The following is an 11,878-nucleotide window of genomic DNA, read 5'->3' as shown; positions in this document are numbered from 1 at the left end:
AATGAAGATCGGCGCCGAAGATTTATAAGACTTGAGCTTGTGGAGCAGCGGGACGTGTTATACTCATTAAAATACTTTAAAGAAGTCATGAATGAGGTGTCCGATATGGGTCGCTTGCCTTTGGCTTGGGTTAAGCTATCCATACATACGAGCGTGTTTGTCACATAAGGGCGGTTTGGGGGATTAGTTTTGAACTGTGAATACCAAAATTCCGGTAGTGAAGTGATTTAGGATCGCTCGTTTCAGCATTCGTCGAACAACCTTGCAAAACATGGTAGTGTCATATCTGAGTGTTTTCCCAGCTCCAATTTCTAGTGCTGGAAAAAGGGTCGCTAGCAAGGAGTAAAAAAGCTTTATTATGAATTACAGGGCGAGTGTTGAAGTTCAACGGCCTCGCGCCATATTTTGAGGGGGCGCTGCTGACCTTGACACCAAGGTTCACTTGCAATGTCCGGCTGCGGTTCAAGGCTACACAGGGCTATATTTTTGAGAAAACTGTTTGAATTTGAGCAAAGATTAATTTGAGTTGGGATGTCACAGTAGGGTTTTGGTATTCTGTGATAGTCCTCAGTAATCCGACCTTCCTAACGGATAACGGGGCTAATATGTCTGTAGTTGCCGGGCAATAAACGGTCACCAGATTTGTAGACGGGCGCGATAATCGCTTCCTTCGTAGAAGAGAAAATTTTGCCTTCGTCCATCGACTGACGAAATGATAGAAAAAGTGTGATAGTGCAAGCGATGTTTCCTTGACAGCCTCTTCCTGCCCCAGCTAGCTGAAAGGATTTGTTTTTGCACAAGTTGGCGGACTTTCTCCTTGGCGAAACCCAAGTTGTTTAGGGGCTTTTCGCAGTTGTGTTTGAGTGTATGGATGTGTAGAGACTTCTGGGACAGAATACAGGCATGTATAATATACCCTGCAGATTTCAGGGAGTGCTATTAGACTACTTTAGAGATGCCCGTTTCTATTTTCCAGAAGAAGGTGGTTAGTTTGTTTCTTCTGCGGTATCTCACGTACTTAATGAAAACATATACTGTCTTTGCGATCGGTTTTGTATCCTGGTTGGTTTTCATCCTTTTAGTCGGTGGATTTCTGATTTACAGTGGTTCCGCATTTTAAGAAATGCTAGCTCATCTTCCGTGTAACCCTTAGTTAGCCTCTCAAAAAAGTTGCGGGCCATTTTCCAGAAGACGACAAATCGCTTCAGGTAGCCTAAACTGCGCGCTAGATTTTGGGAAGAACATTGCCTCGATAGCGTGAACTTTCCGGACAGTGGTCCTATATAACTTTTAGTCTAAAGCTGATCCCAGTCTAACTTCATCAAGAAAGATTCGGATTTCTAGGAAGTCTGGACAACAGAATTTTAGAATAGCCGTTTGAGGCCCCGGATATTTTGTTCAGTACCAAATGAAATCGAACACCAGCAAATATTGGTCACTATGTCCAGTGAAGCTTTAATTAATAATTGATCAGCGAAGTGCTTTTTGTTGGTGATAACTAAATCCAGCGAGGTTGATTGTCATGCGTAGCATCTGGTGGGTGCCGTGACATGTTAAGCCCAGGCGCTTTTTTGGATGGCTTCGGTCAGCGCCTATGCAAAGTTTCTTCTAAACCGGATCCGACGCAGCGCCATCCAGCGGAACTTGGAGCGTTAAAATCGCTTACCGGCAAGAGATGCGTAAAGTAGTGGCTTAAGGAGAATTTCTCAAGTATTTGAAGAGGAGGTAGTCAGCTTTCGGTGAATGCGGGGGAAAACATTAGACCATACCGAGGAGAAGGGACTCGTTCCCGCGCAGCGGGATTTGAATTCACAATGCCTCACAAAATGATGTAAGATCGATGTTAGAGAGGGCAATCGGGATGGGCAAGATCCCGTATAAGTTAGAAGTGACTCCATCCGCCCCCTTGAGTCTTTAGCCATCCTGGAAAACGGAGAAGCCCTCTAACCGAAATCTCCGACTTAGTGGCATATGGTGTGGGCATGTGATGTAAGTGCAATCACCGACGGCTGTGCAAGACGAGCTGATTGTCCAACATCTCAAAGAACAGACTGTGGACACGCACGTCGACACTCTCTCCGCCATGTCTGAAGGTGGGGAGACGAGAGGGTAGCAGAGATATCAGTTTCACGCCACGTTTGAGTCCGAAGCTCTGAAAAGGCCTCTGCGACATACACATACACATCCTGACTTGGTGTTTCCGAGAACTGTTCCTCTTTTGCAGGTTTCTTTTGCTCCTGATTGTCCGGTTTGGGCCGCTCCCTCGGTTTCAGGGGACGAGCTTTTTTCTTTCGCGTTCGAAAATTTCTATGACTGCTACTACCATCTTTTGTACGACTGGAGTTGTTGCTGTTCAAGGGTTAGCGGTAAACTTGCGTGCGAAAGTTTTTTCGGCTTCTCGGCGGAGTTTGGCTGGGAAGACGGATCTTTGTGGCCATATTGTTTCGTTTAAGAACAAGCAGTCTTCCTCTTGGTGGTTCTTCAGTGGCTTGTTTTTACAGAGGACGCCGCCTTGAATCTAACCAGTAGCTTTTTGATTAAGCGAATTTTACATGGTTTATTTGACTGCAGTGCTTTGTGCTTATGTGGACCCCAATTTGTCCGTCATCAGCAAGGCCAACTTTGTGCACGTGGGAATTTTGGTACACTGTTGTTGGGTTTGTGGCATGGGCTAACATGGCGATGAGCGACGACTTTGTCCACAATAAGGCAGGTCATATGTGATGAACATGATTGACGCTCTGTTCATTGCTCTATTCATTATTCTCTCGTTCTAACATTCCAAGAGCTGTGAACCCAATTACTGCACCCTATTCGACGGAATGTGGATAGAGGCTGGCAGTCTGCGCTCCCGGTGGTTGTGTGGTCCACAAAACAACCATCGACGTCCGGGTTAACGCTTGCGGTGTTTCTACTGATAGACTTGGCCGCTTCTGCGTAGCTGACGCAATTTAGCTTATAACTTCTGGGTTAGGAGTGGAGATCACCGCTGCGCCCTAAGTGTTCACCAAAGAAACATGCAAAGATAAATCCACATGCGATGGACGCTGCATCAAGGCGTGGCCTGCCTCCTCTCGAGGAACGCTGTCGTTGGTACTACTCGGCGGCTGGCTAGAAACCGTATCAGGAATTGCAGCCGGTTTCGCCTGCATTGTCTCAAATGTGTAATGGTCTATAACTACCATCGGGTTGGCCATAAGTAGAAAAGAGCAAGCTTGCTTCACACCTCCCATCTAGGACGGCTGTGCTTCAGTTTTGCGCCTCTGGGATGCAAGCCTCGGATATACGCTCAATTTTCCTATCCGCCTTTTGAATGCTGGCGATCCTCTCCTGCACATTCTGCACGGTAGATGGAGGAGAAGGTGGCTATAAGCCCAGATGTTTGTCCGCTTTCCTTTCCGCGTAATCACTGTGCATGAAGCGATCCGCATTCCGGCTTTGTGATGATGCCACCTAGGAGCAGGTGCGCCAGTATTGTTGGCTTGATGATTAGGGAGACCGACCCTCAGATGATCGGTCCGGACTCTCTCCCGCTACTGTCTGCTAGAGACGTTATTGTGGTGTTGATTGGCGCATAAGAGAACTGGATAACCTTCTTCGCAGCTTCGAGCTCAAGAAAGAAGCGCCAGTTTTTCGTCAACAATCCTGATTAAAACGGAACCTCCGTACTGGTCCTTCCAATAAGTGCTGAGGACTTGGTTTTGCTTAAGATGGCTCGCTTTTTAGTTACGGAGCACCATTGAGTAGAGGCAGCTGGACAGACAAACCTGGTCAGGGGAGTTAGATAATTGGCTTATCTGGTCGGATGGCTGGCTTTTTAGGTACGGAGCGCCATTGAGTAGAGGCAGCTGGCACAGACAAACTGGTCAGGGGAGTTAGATAATTGGCTTATCTGGTCGTCCCTTAGACGCCACCAGACCTGAAAAGCATGACATTGCATCCTACGTCTTACATTCGATCGAAAACCATCCCTTCGTCCCCTGTCATCAAATAATTGTAGAGGAGCGCTCCCTGTAGTCATCTGGCTCACTATTGAAAGTGGATGCCCCTGAGAAGAGGAATGCAATGTGACAAAGGTTTTCACGGACAGATTACCTTAGAGTAAAACTTCGACAGAATGACACGTGATAACTTCGTAAATAGATTAAACAGCGAAAGAGTTCTTCCTCAAATTTGCACGAGCAAGAAATAAGAACAATTTCGGACGTACTTGAAAGCAGCACAAGCCCCATGCATTTCTCTTTTTTAAAATATGCACCGGCAATCTAAGATTAAAATCGACAGTCCACCAAACCGAGTATTCCAACCTCAGGCTTGTGTGCAATTCTGTTGAAACTATCGAGCCTTCAGCTGTATCCGGTGCACCTGCATTTGTCATGATCTGACCAATGAGGCTTCAGTATTCAAAGGCCCTGGCTCGCCCTGCAGTTGTGCCGATCGTTGACTTCGGTGACCCATATGACCTCCCGTGCTGGCGCCCGCCCAACAGGCACTGATGGTACCGACTTTCGCCACAGAGAGAAAGTAGCCATGCAATACAATCAGGGGTAGGTTCTCCTATGCTTTTTGATGACGGATTATGCGGTTGTTGTTATCTCAGAAGAATTGCTGTGTTTAGGCCATACTGAGCATGTTAGGTTTATTGGCTGAGTACATGATTATGAAGCTCCTGAGCTCCTATTAGGATTGGCTATTGCGCTATAATCCCGATGACTCTGTGGTGTAGGTGGAGCTCAAGAGTAGAGCTTACTCACTCACGGTGCTGGTGGAGTTTTAATATCATCAAAGTACTCTCAGACAGAGCATAATACAGAAGAAACAGTCCTCAGTGAGTTTGGTAGCATATACACATATGTTCACACTTGGACTGTTATTAGGAATTTGAAACATTGCACGTTGACCTCCAATGAAGTCAGTAGTGATAAAGCACCGATTAGATTGTATCGGTTAAGGCAGAGTTGCAGTGGAAATAAGAAATCGCTCAGCTATAACACTTTTTCGGTGCCTAACTGCCATGCTACCCGAAGGAGGAACGGGAACTGGGGTACTGAAGCCTAGACAGAGGAAGTCGAGAGGTAGAGGTTGGGTTCGAACCACGTGAATAGCCAATTCATAATAGGCTAGGACGCCAAGTAGATCTGGACTAGTAAACACTTGACCAAGAGTTCCATTCTTCGTCGAGAGTGCTAGGTGAGGATGTTGGGGATGCTAGAAGACCATGGACGGGAAGTGAATATAGGGAATCTGACGATATACCTTGGCAACTCCAAATTTGTTGTGTGTACGTCAGTAGCACGGTAGACAGATGGTCCAAAATAGACAAAACATAAGAAAACCAAGTAAAATGGTAGGTCACTTACGTTGACTCTTGGTACCCCTAGCATGCAACAAAGCGGACCGTTCGGTGGGGGGGGGGTAGCGGAGAGAGTAGAGGGTTACCATCGACGCGTCTCTCCTCACAGCTTCACATATTCCTCCCCCAACCCTCTAATGTGAATATTCTCCTTGCAGGTCCTAGCACAAAAACTGGCATTCTTGTCAACCTAGGACCACACACCTTTTGTGAGTTGAGTGGACGTTACTGTCGCGCAATGGTCTGTTACCTCAGTAACCCAGTAAACTGCGCTGGAGGATACCCATTCAGCAGCCCTCCTACCGGGTTGTTCAGTGGATAAACCTCCGACAAACACGACGTCCTGATCCTGTAGCTTGGAAGTTGGAAACTTTCTTTTTCCTTTGACAGTCTCTTCCTAAACATTTGGGCTTGAGTAGCCTCAAATAGACCACTCCTGCCTTGTGGTTAGGCCTCCAAGCCAAGGCCACTTGCCCCCTTGTCCAGTTCAAAAAAACCTCACAGATAAATTCATCATCATGCCTTATGCAACTACGCCATCCTGTCCGTTGCAATGGTGGTGCATAAGCAGAAACACAATTTCCGTCTCCCGTCTTCCTTGATTGTTTGCTCCCGTTCTGTCCCACTTGACAGTCACTTATGTAGATCCCAGCTGCACGTATGTTGGACACCTATGAAAGTGGCACAGTGCATGCCACCGACCAACTTGCAGCCACACGTCCGCTATTCAGGCATCCTGTTTTCATTGCCCCCTTTAACACGAAGACTTTTAGGCAGATTGACCAGCAAGCTGCTCTTGTGCGTACTCCAGGTACTATCGACTGACGTCTGCTGCAGCTCTGAAACTCGAAGGTAGGGTCTAACCACAGTTGGTAAACTAACGGTTCCCTCTGCATTTAGACGCGTCAGCCTTCGAGTGATCTAGCAGCTTCAGGCTAAGACCTCGGTGCTCGACTGAATACATTTGAACAGCCGGCACCGTGTTGCCCGAACCACCACCATAAAATTTCGCACTGGTCGAAATACCATTTATGCACCAGCGAACTGTAGTTCCCATTGGCACAATGACAGCTATCAAAAACTCATCACCCTTATCCATCAGGAAGAACTAGGATATAATTATGGTGTACGGATGGGGTGTCAGTTCATCAGAGGCATGCCTTAGTGGTACGTTTAGTCTGAACACAGAGCGCAATGTTAGCAACGATTGTCTTTGGCAACGTTGTGCTCAGTTGTTTCTCGGTCGTACTGGGTTTGCTCTCTAAATACTGATCGTTTTGGAATACACAGGTTAATTCAGATAATGCTTTTGTTGGGAAAAAATTTCCAATAAATTTCCCCTAGAAAAAATTGCTAAGCCACGATTTGAAGAAACGTACCAAAACTTATCATGCAATGCACGAAATGCATTTGCCTTTCTGGAGGGCAGTGATTATAACTGAGTTAGGAAAACCGTGTCTTTATGTGGCGTCGAGAACTGCTTGTGGTGTTTCCGAGCTCGTACTCGATAGCCATTGCCTCAGAAAGGTTTCTCACTCCTGGATGCGAGGCGATCTATCCCCTCGGGCTCGGAATATAATCCCGCTAGACGACTACTTGTATGATAGCTGTGTGTAAACAGGGAGACGTGGTTATTGGTTGTTGATGGCTGTCGATCTGTTCGCCGAGCTTGGCAATTGACTTGCAAACGTTTCGTCACTGTACGCGGAGACATCATCAGGGAGCAGTTGGGTGGGACCAGAAAGTTCAATGAATAGAAGAGGCCAGTGGTAACCTATCATATGATGAAGACCATCGTCCAGTTCACTGGGCGAAATGGTTTTGAAACAACAGTTTACTAGCTTCTGCTCCTGTGCCAATGTCTTTCATTCAACCCGCTCATTCTAAACCGTGGTCTTTTAGTTTTAACCCCCCTTCAGTTGGCGAAATGTTAATGTTTTTCTGCCTTGAACCACGGTAGGCCTGCTAGGCAGTATGTGCACTTTACGAAGATAGGGAAAAATCTATGCGTTCTTCCTTGACCAAATGGTTCGCACTTATTATGGAAAGAGGACGTTTTCCAGACAATTGGGCCAATAGTTGGTCGTATTTTTGTTCTGCAAAAGTGCTCGAGTCTACCTTCAACCATTATGGTTCAGTTTTCTGTAGCACCCTTTCGGTGCCCGGCTGCTATGCCACCAGAAAGAAGCACGAGGGCTGGGATACTGCCAGGTTGCCCAAACCTAGACAGAGAAGCTGAAATGCAGAGGTCGGGTTCGAACGACGGACCCCCCAGATCAGTAAATTCGCCCTCTAACGACTGAGCCTTCTCGTGTTTATCGTTTTACGGCTACTTACTTCCCTTACATTATGGCGTCTATAATCGGCACGTGAGGTGCCAATCATAGGACATCAAGAATGATCCTGACATGACAGAAGAGTGTTTGAACAGCGCCATACGTACGGCTGACAAGCAATCGCGATGCCCCTCGACTTTAAAGGGACTGTTGGCTCTAGACAGACAAGCTTTTCTAAATATTCTTGGTCAAGATGGTATTCTATTGAATTTGGTGAAAACTCTTTGTACTCTGTATTTTCATATATCCGGTGAGCTTGGGTTGTACAACAAACTATCTAAAAGTCGACCATGTTCCGGAAGGCTGTTTTGTTTACTTGGACAGCTTAGAGTTTAGGGGATGTGGGGTTATTTAGAATTACCGGTTCGAGTATGATATAAAATTGGTGCCGCTGTAAGGGGGGGGGGGACTGGGCGGGGAAGGGGTCATTAATAGATATTGGATGTGGGTTGTGTCACCGTTCTGATGGGAACTTGTGTTGAAAAGGGAACAAGCTTATTTGTGGAAGGAAATTTGGTCTTGTGGCCAGCATGTTCTGGAGCGTGTAACATGGTAGAAACCCAAACTCAATGGAATTGAAATCGTTGAGAATACGAGATTCTGATGCCGGATAGTGAAGACTGCTCACAATCAACTTCACCAAAGGGAATAAATGGCATATGTCCTGGCAATCTGGTGGCCGCTAAACAGCAAAAGTGTTTGTTACAGTGAACTAGACTGAGATTGAGCCGGAAATTTTAAAATCATGCTTACAGACGTCAGTGGCAAGATTTTATGAGACACAAGGAGTCGGTAGAGATGCAAACTCCGCCCTTTAAGCGGAATCAATGAAGCGACGATTGTTCTGATATCAGACGTAGGGAAGGCCATTAGAATTGAAAATGCCGATTTCAGTGGTAAACGATGCAGCAGGGATGAAGTAGGATAAAGGTCGGCTAGCCAAGTTAACGCCACGATTTAAACCACAATCTCTTCGCTACGAAATTGAAATCGTCTGCGCGCACGAGAGAGGGATAGCAAATTGAAGGGGCACTTCGTTTTTAACTCCATTTTTATGAGTGCTATACCGCTTCTCCAGCGTAGTCTCGGTGTGCTGAACCACATCTACCAAAACCTAAGCAGTGATACCTCATCGGGCGACAGAGTTAGCAGTGTATTCTGGGGAGACCATTACCTTTTCTGCTGAATAAGTGGGCATTGCAACAACTCCAAGGACTTTTTCGTCTTTCCCCAAACAGCTGACACTGGATCAACGTCTGGTCTAGGTTTACGGGGTGGTGCCAACTCATCACCCTTTGACTGTGAGTTTTACTTAAAACTGCGCTGCGCCGTCAATAAGGACCTTGTTCTCGAATTGTAGCACCTTGTTACACACATATCGTGGAAGTTAGTAGGATGCTTCGCGTTGTAAGTTCGTACGAACTCGTCCACTTGGTCACAGAGAACACTTGCTAATTCTTGAACAACATCAAAACTTTATACTGGAATTCCATCACTGTAACCACAATCAGTGCTATTCAGGATGTGGAGATGTTCTCACTTAGTACACTTTAACGACTTTCACCTATGGGGAAACTAAAAAGTTCGCAGAGGCATCGGGTCTAACAACACTGAATATATTGTATCATTTATCACCCATTCTTATCCAAGAAGACCAAATTCCATCAAGCGAGAATTGCCTTCACGAATTTGTTTCGGTTCATGAGTTGTGTGTGTGATTGCAAATTGGTCTTGTGTCACAGGTTCGGTATAGATGCACTGATTTCTGTAGGAAATTCAGGTATGTTCTCATCCCTTCGGTTAAGGAGACCCCCTGGATTCAGGGAATTTTGGTTTCCCCCGTGGTTCTTGTGAGTACTCTTGGGTCGGTACATATACGTAACTATGTTTTTTGTTCTTATTGGTATTCGCGATAGTGTACACTTACATTCTTTTCAAATGGTCTGTTTAGGCCGCTGCTTAAACGCCGGATCCGTGTTGTTTTTATGCTTCACTTCGCGCTATGGTTACTGATGTTCGTTCGATTATTTCCCGAACTTTGCCTACGATTTGGCTTCAAAACTCGTTCGCTCGTTGAGAAAGTAAGTTACTCATTTCTCTGGTGGTCACTCATACCTCTTTCAATTAGTGGCCTTTTCCGCAGTCTAACCTCTGGGAGTATGTATGGTGCTTCGGTAGCTTAGTGCCTACCGTTTTTGGATATCTTTCGCTGAACAAGAATCGAGCTGGCCTAATGCGCATTGCGGTCACGGGTACTGTGGTTTTCGGCTTGGGTTCAGTAGTCGTTGGATGTTTCCAGAATGCGCTTGAACTACTCGAGTACTATGGAACTCGCAAAGCTAGACATTTTTTCTACGGTTTTCCACTTATTGTGCTTATTTACATTTTCTTCTCACTCTGTGTCCAGGTGCACGGGTTTTCTGTGTATTTTGGGTACAAACTCTACTCCCTATGGTCGCAACACAGTGCGCGCAAGTCTCGATAATTTAAACACGGCTGGTTGGCGTGTATCGGTACTTTATACATATACCCCTATTTCTTTGTGTATCTGCTGATTCTGTAGTCCTGTTGACGCATGGATCTTTTCGTCTGTGTTTTTTGGAATGTATGTTTCGACCTTTCCAGTGCATTCTCGTCTCTGTCCTTACTCTAATCGTGTTTCGCTATGAGTAAGTTGTGTGTGCTCAAAATTGTGAATATACAAATGATTGTGTCTTCTTTGAAAGCTTCCAACTTTCCTCGGGTATTTTTTGGTCAGGATGGTCGGCTTGTGCTTTGTATAGTCGGTTCTTGGTCGGTCTAGTCGAGTTACTATCTGTAAAGGTGGATGAAGCCATCTTCTAAATGATAGTAAACTTCCCACAGAACTGCTGTCATGGACCGCTGTTGAGCAAGTCCTCCGTAAATGACAGCGGTTGTTTGGCTGTAGCACCCTTTCGGTGCCTAGCTGTCATGCCACCTGAAGGAGGCATGAGGACCGGTATACTGCCAGGTTGCCCAAGCCTAGACAGGAGAAGTTGAGAGACAGGGGTCGGGTTCGAACCACGGTCAGCGAATTTGCGCTCTAACCACTGAGTCATCTCGCCCCTCCCGTACATAGCAGCGGAATACCTATTTAGGTAAATGGGCGAAAGTGGATTTTGGGTGGTATAGCCCGACGCCCGGTTGTCATTTCAGTCGAGCTCGCCAACCTTTGGTTTGGTTGGTTGGTTTCCGACGCATAAACCACCTCAATTCAGAATACCTCGGGAATCTTCTGTCCACATTGGCGACACTGGTCTTCTGCATATAACACATTCTCCGTTGCCTTGCTGATCGTACTCGGTCGGCTAGAGTTCGAAGTGAACCCTCAATAAAACGCGCAGTGACACTGAGGACGTCACTGTTTCTAATTCCTCTTCGGGTTTCATGGTCATTTACGAAACCCGTTCATCCTCTCGTAGGAACCAACCGCAATAAAATAATACAGTTCACTCCCATTGTTAAGGGTTCCGTGTAGCTTCTGCATAATACTTTGCTGTTTATACATTCTTGTATCTTGTCACATGAACCACGCTCCTCGTGAATAATGATTGTCTGACTGAATGACCAAAGTCAAACAAAATGGTACCTCTCTTGTCCAGCAAGCTCCAAAAGCGATTTTAGGATGTTGTCCAGAAATCTTTCAGTTTCCAGAATGCTTTGCTATTCGAAGCGTTTCGCTGAAAACCCGTACAATTTCGCGACTGTGATATTCTGCGTTGCATTATACATTGCACAAGAGAAAAGTTTCAGAGGTTCCCGTGAAATACTTAACCCAATAAAATTAAACGAATGTCCAAACAAGGATCAAGGAAACGGGAAGAAAAACATCACCAACGAAGGCAGCTCCGTTAACAAACTGTACACTTCTGTTCGGGTTCCCAAATTAGTGATAGAGTGACCACGTTCCAGCTGCGAGATTGTGGTGCCGTGCGCTGAGCGTTTCGTTCCGCTACTTACGGGTGGCGTTTTCCCGAGTTGTGACGTTTGATGGTTTCTTTGTTGTTGGTTGTTGTTTTCGATTTAGATGTTGCCGTCGTCGTGGTTTTATGTTTTTATCGCTGTTGTTGTTTGTTGAATGGTCCGTATATGGTAAAATGGGATGACTGTTTGTGATGGCGAGCTTTCGTTTGCGTATGCTGATGTGTTTTCGTGGTGACTTGGATAG

At 46.0% G+C, this 11,878-nt stretch overlaps 1 protein-coding gene across 1 annotated transcript; it reads left to right on the top strand.

Moving 5' to 3' along the window:
* Nucleotides 1–4,434: 4,434 nt before the first annotated feature.
* On the top strand, nt 4,435–10,174 carry T265_04379 (hypothetical protein; the record flags this gene model as incomplete). The annotated part of the gene is made up of 3 exons (XM_009169118.1): nt 4,435–4,547; nt 9,641–9,770; nt 9,833–10,174. 3 exons carry the CDS (start codon nt 4,459–4,461, stop codon nt 10,172–10,174), a joined length of 561 nt encoding a protein of 186 aa, XP_009167382.1.
* Nucleotides 10,175–11,878: the final 1,704 nt, after the last annotated feature.

Source organism: Opisthorchis viverrini, assembly GCF_000715545.1.
Source record: "Opisthorchis viverrini unplaced genomic scaffold opera_v5_72, whole genome shotgun sequence".
Lineage (NCBI taxonomy): Eukaryota > Metazoa > Platyhelminthes > Trematoda > Opisthorchiida > Opisthorchiidae > Opisthorchis > Opisthorchis viverrini.
This window is presented reverse-complemented; position numbering and strand designations above follow the sequence as displayed.